Consider the following 9077-nt stretch of genomic DNA (forward strand, 5'->3'; position numbering starts at 1 on the left):
TTTGGTAGCTCATAACAATCTGTAATGAGATCTGGTGCCCTCTTCTGGTGTGCAGGCAAACATGCAGATAGAACACTGCATACATAATAAATCTTTTAAAAAAAAAAAAAAATAAGAAGAAGAAGAAGATTCCAAAGTCACTAAAGTGAGACTGGCCATGGAGACACTGGTTCCTGCACTACTTCATCAGAACCTAGCATCCTATCGCCTCCCATGGACAAGGAGATAAGGAGACAGGCTTGGTGACTACTGTCCAAGCCCACATGTCCTCGCTGGTCCTCCTGCCCCAAAAGACACCTGAGCTCCATTTTTGACTTCACTCCTTACAGGTCAGCTTTCCTGCCAAGGTTTCCAAATATGGACTCCCAGCATGGCTATAAGACTCCCATTAGGCCGGGCGGTGGTGGTGCACGCCTTTAATCCCAGCACTCGGGAGGCAGAGGCGGGCGGATCTCTGTGAGTTTGAGACCAGCCTGGTCTACAGAGCTTAGTGACAGGACAGGCTCCAAAACCACAGAGAAACCCTGTCTCGAAAAACCAAAAAAAAAAAAAAAAAAAAAAAAAGACTCCCATTAGGCAATGAAGTGACAGAGCTCTGGCCAAGCCAGAAGGGGCTACATGGAACACTTGAACTTTCTTGGAAACCCACCAGCACTCAAGAAAAGACACCTTTTGAAAAAAAATTATTTTATTGGAACTCATCTGAACATCAGATATACCTGGTGTTGGTTAGCAAGAACCGTTTGTACATTTGATATTGATGGTGCCAAAACCAAAACAGTGACTGGACATGATGGGGAGAAGGTGGCTGAGAACAAAACCTGATTTTGAGAGGAAAATGAAAGCCAGTCAGATTTAGTGGAGATGCAAAACCTGGTACAACAAAACCTTTTACAAAATAGAGATCTATTACCAAAACCTGGAAGGACAGTCTGAGAAAAGGGGGCAGCAGGAAGGAGTCAGGGGAGGGGAGAGACAGAGTGGATGAGAGGGCACAGCACGGTGGGGACAGCAAAGGTGCAGGCGTTCACCTGCCCAAATGGCATCAAAGCCTGCTAAGGAACTGCATCAGAAACAAAGCATGCTAAAACAGCGCCACCCCGTCAGCTCACACTCTTAAGAGGCAGAGGAAGACAGTCTGGAAAGGGGGCATGAGGGTGCTTCAAACCCAACAAAGTTTCGGTTTGGTTGTTTTGGTTTTTTTTTTGTTTTGTAATTTAAATTAAAACCACCCAGCCTCATTCCCGATGTTACTGTTTTGAAAAGGGATAGTTCCATCTGACATCAGGAGAGAAGGGTAGAGAGGGAAAGCAGCAGATGGAGTTCAGACAACCCAACTCCTCTAGAGGGGAAAGAGAAAGGATATGGTCTCCCGGCTGAAAGGAAATAGAGGAAAGGAAAGCAAAGAGGGGAGGAGGGGTGGTTAAAACACTGCTGTCTAATCTAGTTACTGTGTTAAAGAAAGCCATGTGCACAGCAGGCACCCTGAGGGCTGAGGCCCACACTGTGCCTGCCCGTAGTGGACACTAGCTCCTGGACTTGTTCCCATTCTTTCACAGGTCAGAGCAGAGCCTTTTGCAGTGGCTCCACAGCCGGCCTTTCAGGTAGTCTGCTGGAGCCAAAGTCAAAGAGGGTAAGGGAGAGCACACCAACGCCTCGTTTCAAATAACAAAGAAAACAGCAGTCTATACACAGTTGTTTGTTTTGGTTCAGTACAAACAGAATAAAAAGTCATTGCTTTTGATGGTCAGCAAACACCCAATTCTGAAGAGGAGGAGAGGTGGCGCCCAGCAGGTGGATGAGGATCCCCAGTGGTTGGCGGGGTGCCTGGCTTTGCGGCCCTCTCCCAGGAGGCAGAGAGCACAGCTTTAGGTAGTGTAAGCCTTTTTCCTTTTATTTAGAATCTTTTTTTTTCTTTTTTCTTTTTTTTTTAAGCAATTTCCCCACTCCCATGTTGGCCAGTGCTGATTACATGAGAACTGGCCGCCTATCGCTGGATACAGATGCACCAATGAGGGTTAAAAACTTTCCGAGCGAAAAGTAGAACAGAAAGAAAAGAATCTCCTAGCATTTCCCCAAGGGTTCACTCTCCCGCCACACACACTCTCCAAAGAACCGCTACTGATCCAACTCTGCAAGAGAAGACAGAGCAGTGTCAATCGGGGAAGCTGTGAGGACCAGAAGGTGTTCAGTGTCGCAGGCAGAAGACAGTGCTGCCCAGCCCTGGGTCCCGGGGCAGGCACTCACCTATGTCAGCTTTTTGGCTTTGTTGTAGAGGGAGTCCACTACTTTACTCATGTTCTGAATTGTTTCCAGAGCAGCTTCGTAAGTTTTATCTACTGGGGGTTCATCGAAAATGATCAGAACGCCCTCCCCCTGGTCCAAAATCCCTGCAAGAAACACAGCAACAAACCAATTAAAAGGAAATATTAGACAATAAAAAAGGACCCCACTGTCTGTCTCATCACTTTATCCCAATTTCTCCCAGCACATTTGCTATATACTCTCACTTCTTTTATTAAAAAACTTTGAGTGTTTTATTTATATATGTGAGCCTGTGTGAGTACACACAGCATATTGTGCATGCAAGAGCCCTCGGAGGCCAGAAGAGGGCGTCAGATCCCGAAACTAGAGTTACAGGCAGTTGTGAGCCACCATGTGGATGCTGAGAACTGAACCCAGGTCCTTAAGCCTTAAGTATCTTAACTGATGAATCCTCTCTCTATCCCCTTACACATTGTTCAAAGGGAGTCAGGGCTCCAAGGAATGTCACGAGAGAAACTCAGCCCCTGTTTTAAAGATACACCCTGCAAATTCTGACCAGGCCCTGGCCTGTGTGCTGCTTACTCACCGTGAAACTTCTTGTCAAGAATCATCTGTGATAATTTTCTTTCCACGTCGGCCTAAAATCAAAGTACATGATTAAAGGGACCAATATCCATTAATCAGAGATCAGTCTGACATGAAAGTTTCAGAAGAAAGAGTCTTACAAAAAAGAAAAAAAGAAAGGATTGGAGCAAAATAGCAATGACATACTCTCCATCTCTGAGCCCACATCCAGTTCCTCACAAAGAAGACACCCCTCCATATCTTTCCCCATTCTCACCACATAACAGGCCTGAGAACTTACCTTGGAGAGTTTGATGAGACTAGATATGTGTTCAATCTAAAAGGAAAAGCAGACAGTAACATTGAAAGTTTGAATTTATCTTCAATATAAAACAGAAGGACAGAGAACTAGTGTGTCTCTTGAGCTGCTGAATCTAAAGAGCGGAAATTCTCCCTGGCCACACTTAGTGTCCTGCTCGGTCCTCTTCCTGCTCTTCACTATACAGAATACACTCCTTTTCCATGTACCAAATTCAGAAAATATTGACAATGACTACAAGAATGGGATAATCAACACGGGGAAGGGCCAGCTCATAGCCACCTACCCCACCAGCATCTTCTTTGATTCATTTCCCATCCAGACAAGTCCAACAGACATACCCTTGAAAGTGAGTTCCTATTCTGAACAAATATGGAAAAGGAGGTGGCTACCGCTATACCATCTAACCCAAAACTGTTAAGAAAGTTCCCAGGAAGATTCTTACCTGTACTCGGGAAAAAGGTTCAATGACCCGGATCAGATTCTGTTCCAGTAAGTTATCATACAACTTGGCCAAATGTGTGCTGATGATTGGGTCATCCCGGAGCTCTGCCCGGTAGTCTGTCAGGGCCTGCCAAACAAAGCTCATACCAGAGACTGGCACAACACATTAAAGTCACTACTCCTAGCTTCCTGAAGTCTTCTGGCTCTGGTGATCATATGATACGCACACACACACACACACACACACACACACACACACACACACACACACACAACGTACACAATCTGAAGAGTATCAAGAACTAAAGCATGAAGCTACCACCTTTCCTGTCCTAAAATTTAATCCTGCAAGCCAAGACACTCTACTTAGAGGTCAAGTAAACTGTATATATATTTTTCAGCATATATTTCAAAGAACTCTGAGATTAAATAATAAAAAATTACTACAAAACTAGCTCCTAGGAGCTTTGTGAGAATAGTACAACATGGCTCTGCAGGCAAAGAAAGCAAATGCTTTTCTAATTCTTCTTTGCCTTAATGTTTTCTAAGTATCTGATCACAGAAGAACCATGAATAAAAGTGTCCCATCAAATTTTATGGCAAATGTATAGGCTGTTTTAGTGTAACTGATCCATTTATCTTTAGTAATGGGTTCAATGTCCAGCCTCACATTACTCTGCTCTAAGGTACTATAAAGGAAGTAGATAATCATACTAACTAGGAATAGGTAGGCGACTACAAAATAATGACATGGGAGGTCTAAGCCATGTGATGTGGCCCTTATCTTCAAACACACTGTTTTTATTTTTGAGATTTTGTTTCCATTTGGTGGATTGATTTTTGAGACAATATGCAATCATGGCTGGTTTGGAACTCTGTGTAAACCAAGCTGACCTCAAACTCCAAGAGTCCTTCCTGCCTCTGATTATCAAGTACTGGGATTAAAGGTGTGCACTACCACCAGCCAGCCTAGGTCTGGTTTTTAAGTTGATTATTAAACTCAGACCAAGAACACCAGTTTAGAAAAGAATAGACAAGACTCGTCCTAAAGCTAAAAATGTGTTTCTCCCATTTTTAATCTTCTCAATGAGCAAAAGAAAGCTTGTGGCATCATCACGAAGAAGGGTCTTATCTCTTTTAGAGCTAGGCAAAGTAGTTCACACTTGTAATCCCACTAATTGGGACAGGAGTTCAAGGTCAGTGTGAGCTACATAGCAAGACCCTATCTCAAAAAATAAACCTTGCCAGGCATACTGCCTTCAATCCAAGAATTCCAGAGGCAGAGGGAAGCGGATCTCTATGAGTTCAAGGCCAGCCTAGTCTACAAAGTGAGTTCCAGGACACCAGGGTTATTACAGAGAAACTGACCCACAAAAAAAAAAAAAAAAAAAAAAAAAAAAAGAATGAATGAATGAATGAATAGAGGGAGGGAAGGAGGGAGGGAGGAAAGGAAAAAATAAAAGGAAAGAAAGGAAGAAAGGAAGGATAAATGAGTCGAATAAGTAAATAAGTGAAATAAGCAAAAATGAAAATAAAGAGAAGTAAATAAACAAAATCATCTCTTTTGCTCACAGAGTACAAAGCAGGTCTGGGCTATCCACAGCTGTTCTGTGAGGAAGAATGAGGCCTAGAGTTAAGCCACAAGACGTGATTGTTGTGTGGTTTGGCCATCCCCCCGATTACCATGTTACTAAAGAGTAGAGGTAAAAAAATTTATTGTGCAAAATGAATGGCAACTTTTTAAACATGCGTGTGTGTGTGTGTGTGTGTGTGTGTGTGTGTGTGTGTGTGTGTATGCATGCAAGCATGCATGTACACTTGCAGGTGTGTGTACATGAATGCAGGTGCCTGTAGTGTCCAAAGGGTTAGGATCTCCCTGGGGCTAGAGTAACAGAAGGCATGTGTTACCCAATGTGAGTTCTCTGTAAGAACAGTGTATGTGCTCTTAACTAGTGAACCACTTCTCCGGCTCCAAATGATACCTTTTGAAAGTAAGAAGTATACACAAATGAATTTAATATAGCTCAACATGTTACTCCCTATACAAAACTATTTCCTGGTTCTGATATGGTTCTGGGGAAAGAGGACATGGGATCAACATGTACTATCTTTGCAACTTAGAAACTTTTTGAGGGTTTTGTTCGTTTTGGTTTTTGAGTCAGGGTTTCTCTGTGTAGCCCTGGCTGTCCTGGAACTCCTTCTACAGACCAGGCTGGCCTCGAACTCACAGAAATCTGCTTGTCTCTACCTCCCATGTGCTGGAGTGTTACCACTGGCCAATTGAAACTTTTCTTCAATGGCCTTTATCTCTACCCATTCACCATCAATTCAATACCACACTCACCTTTTCAAAATCTGCCAGTGATCTGTTTTTGCTAGCTTGAGCCACACATTTCAATGCTTCTGTCTGAGAATTTAAATAAATAAAAAAAAATCATGAAAGCAATCTGTCCTGAATGCTCACATATACCCAAGGTCTCATAAGCACCTGTTATAAAAACAGTAACTTATCCCCCCATCACTCTTTTTTAAGAGGTCTTAGAAGAAAAGCCAGAAGTATTGAATATCATTGTATGCCAACCATACAACCCTTTGAAATGTGAAGTGACTTAAATAGAAGTTTCCCAAAAGAATAGACCCGGATAAGGATTCTCTAGAGAAACTAAGCTTAAAGAGAAAATAACAAGAGAATTATGATTTCTTTCTCCTTACTCCACACCTACCCATTTCTTTCTGCCCTCAAACCTGATAATCCCTGGCCTTTGTCAAGGTTCACTGTGCTAGCTTTGATACAAGATATTGACTGAGTGAGGTCTGCACTGGGGTTCAGGCATTAGTAGTCCACATATTACAACTGAATATTAAAACCGTACATTGTGCCAAAACTGAATGTACAATGACCACAAGAAGCGTCTAACTTGGTTATAAAAGGGTACCTGGCAAACTATCACGTCTCCACTCAGTGCCTATCTTTCTAGATCAGCCTGACTTCTTGTGAGAGCTGTCACTGAGGCACAAAGGAACATTGAAGCTACTATGTGTCAGTCTACACGCATAAAAACACTAAGTCTATATTGCAGACTAAATGACACACGCTGTGAGGAGCATAGTTTGTCTCTAGCATCTGCCCTACAGGCAAAAAAAAATGTCATAATGAGAACACTCTGGAACTCAGAGTCAGATAACCAAAGTTCAAGTCTGTGCCCACCACTCTCAGCTACCTGTCCTTGTTCTGGAAATTTGCAGGTCCTGTCTCGACTCTATAATTCCAGGCTTGGTTTTCGCTTCTGTTTCTTGGTTTTTTGGTTTAGTTTTGAGGCAGGGCCTTCTAGGTAGCTCTGGCTGGCCTAGAACTAACTCTGCCTCCCTAATGCTGGGATTAAAGGTGTGTGCCACCACATCTGGCTTCAGGCTTCACCTCCAGTTTTTTGTTTTGTTTTGCTCGCATTTTGGTTTTGGTTTTTTGTTTGTTTGTTTGTTTGTTTTTCGAGACAGGGTTTCTCTGTGTAGTCCTGGCTGTCCTGTGTAGACCAGGCTGGCCTCAAACTCACTGAGATCTACCTGTCTCTGCCTCCCAAGTGCTATACCACCACCCAGCTCAACTCCAGTTCTTATGAGAAAAGGCTCTACAATAAAAGCCAGTGTTCCTGAAGTCAGAACTACAACTGACTTGAAACTTTTACTGAAGGAAAAACCAATTAGAACCACTTACAGAGAAAAAGGAAATCAGTTTTTGTACGCCACAGATTTAGGGAGATAAGCTAATCTGTTCATTGTTTAGAGACAACTCTACCTGAAATTCAGAATAACTGCTTTTATTTAACTACAACAAACTGCAGATAGGACAAATACCTAATATCTCAGACATTATCCTGACAACTGTGTGCTCTAAAAAGCCATTCACATTTACTCAATATAAAAGGATGATCAACCATCAATGGACTCTTTTTAAACTATATTCAGACTCACAGTATGAACGGAAAGATAATAAGCTAATAACACTCAAACTCTAGTTCTTACACCAAGTAATCTGGCCTCCCTGCAAGCATGCATGAACCAGATCTCACCAGGTTCCTGACTCAGAGAATCAAGATGTGAGATTCACTGGTTCTACTTGCAAGTGAGGCTCACAACAGAAAGATATGACCAAAGATAAATTGTAGCCTATCAGCAAATGCTACAATATACTTCTATAAGCCCCTCAAATTACCTGTAACAGAGTCCAACACTTACTTTCTAGGCCAAGAATTTAACAGTAAAGAAAGTCTAACGAATGAGCTGAAGGGAAGAAAACAAGATGGAGACCTGAGGACCACTGGTCCCATCACACATTATGAATTTGACAATCAGCTGGTCTCAGAGCAGACTGCAGTCACGGCATTCCCTACCTGCCTCCCTGCATACCGAAGTGCAAGCTTTCCGCTCACCAAAGCCTGGACATCTTCAGGGCTACAAAAAAAAAAAAAAAAAAAAAAAAAAAAGACATACTTGGTCAACTGCTCTTGGACATTGCAATTCTAATCATAGATAGGTGAGCTATTTACCAGAATTCCATTGTGAAGATTCATCCACACTGAAAAATCAACTAAACTCATATGTACCAACACTGCAGCAGTCAGGTTTCTTCACTCTTGGCCAAAGCTAGCAGTGAAAAGTAAAAACCTCCCAACATTAAAGAGATGGATAGCTGAGTGTGGTAGCACATACCTTATGGAGGCACAGGCAGACAGATCTCTATGAGTTCAAAGTCAGCCTGGTCAATGTAGTAAGATCTTGGAAGGGAGGAAAAGAGGGAAAGAGAGAGGGAGGGAAGAAGGAAGAGAGAAGACAGGGCAAGAGAGAAAGAGAGTGAGAAAGAAAAAGAGAATGACAGACAGATAGACAGAAAGCCCAACTGAACCCCAACCCTAAATCAAAAGGCAGAATAGTAAGTTTGAGTCAAATCTCAGCATAGTGGGTCTTGCTAAAACAACACGGCCTTGGGGCGGGGAATGCAGCTCAGTTGGTAGAATGTTTGCCTGGCATACATTAAGCCCTGGATTTATTTCCCAGTACTGGTAGCTCATGTCTGCAATTCCAACATTCTGGACAGCAGAAGTGTGCCACCAACATCATTCTTTTTTTTTTTTTTAATTTTTTTTTCTTTTTTTTCAAACCTCAACCCAAGAAATCAACATCATTCTTATCTACATAAAAAGTTGAGCAGTGCTAGAGAAATGGTTTGGTTATTAAGAGCACTTGTTACTCTTGTAAGGACCTGGGTTCAATTCCCAACATCTACATGGATGCTCACAGATATTTGTAACTCCAATTCCAGGAGTTCTGATGCCTTCTTCTGGCCTTCTGAACACCAGACATGCAAGTGGTGCACACACATATAATCAGGAGAAACACATGTACACATAAAATAAAAACAAATTTCAAAATGTATTTTCAAGGCCGGGCGCACGCCTTTAATCCTAGCACTCGGGAGGCAGAGGCAGGC

General features: G+C 42.5%; 1 protein-coding gene across 1 annotated transcript in view; it reads right to left on the reverse strand.

Moving 5' to 3' along the window:
* Positions 1–675: 675 nt before the first annotated feature.
* Positions 676–9077, reverse strand: part of Psmd11 (proteasome 26S subunit, non-ATPase 11) — a 39484-nt gene continuing 31082 nt past the window's right edge. The window contains exons 7-13 of the mRNA XM_013347040.2: positions 7981–8041; positions 5937–5999; positions 3594–3719; positions 3131–3166; positions 2852–2903; positions 2248–2390; positions 676–2132 (exon numbers count right to left, since the gene is read on the reverse strand). Coding sequence (XP_013202494.1) covers positions 2248–2390; positions 2852–2903; positions 3131–3166; positions 3594–3719; positions 5937–5999; positions 7981–8041 — 481 coding nt within the window. The 3' untranslated portion in view covers positions 676–2132. The remainder of the gene's footprint in view (positions 2133–2247; positions 2391–2851; positions 2904–3130; positions 3167–3593; positions 3720–5936; positions 6000–7980; positions 8042–9077) is intronic.

The sequence above is a fragment of the Microtus ochrogaster genome, chromosome 7 (assembly GCF_000317375.1).
Source record: "Microtus ochrogaster isolate Prairie Vole_2 chromosome 7, MicOch1.0, whole genome shotgun sequence".
Classification (NCBI taxonomy): Eukaryota; Metazoa; Chordata; class Mammalia; order Rodentia; family Cricetidae; genus Microtus; species Microtus ochrogaster.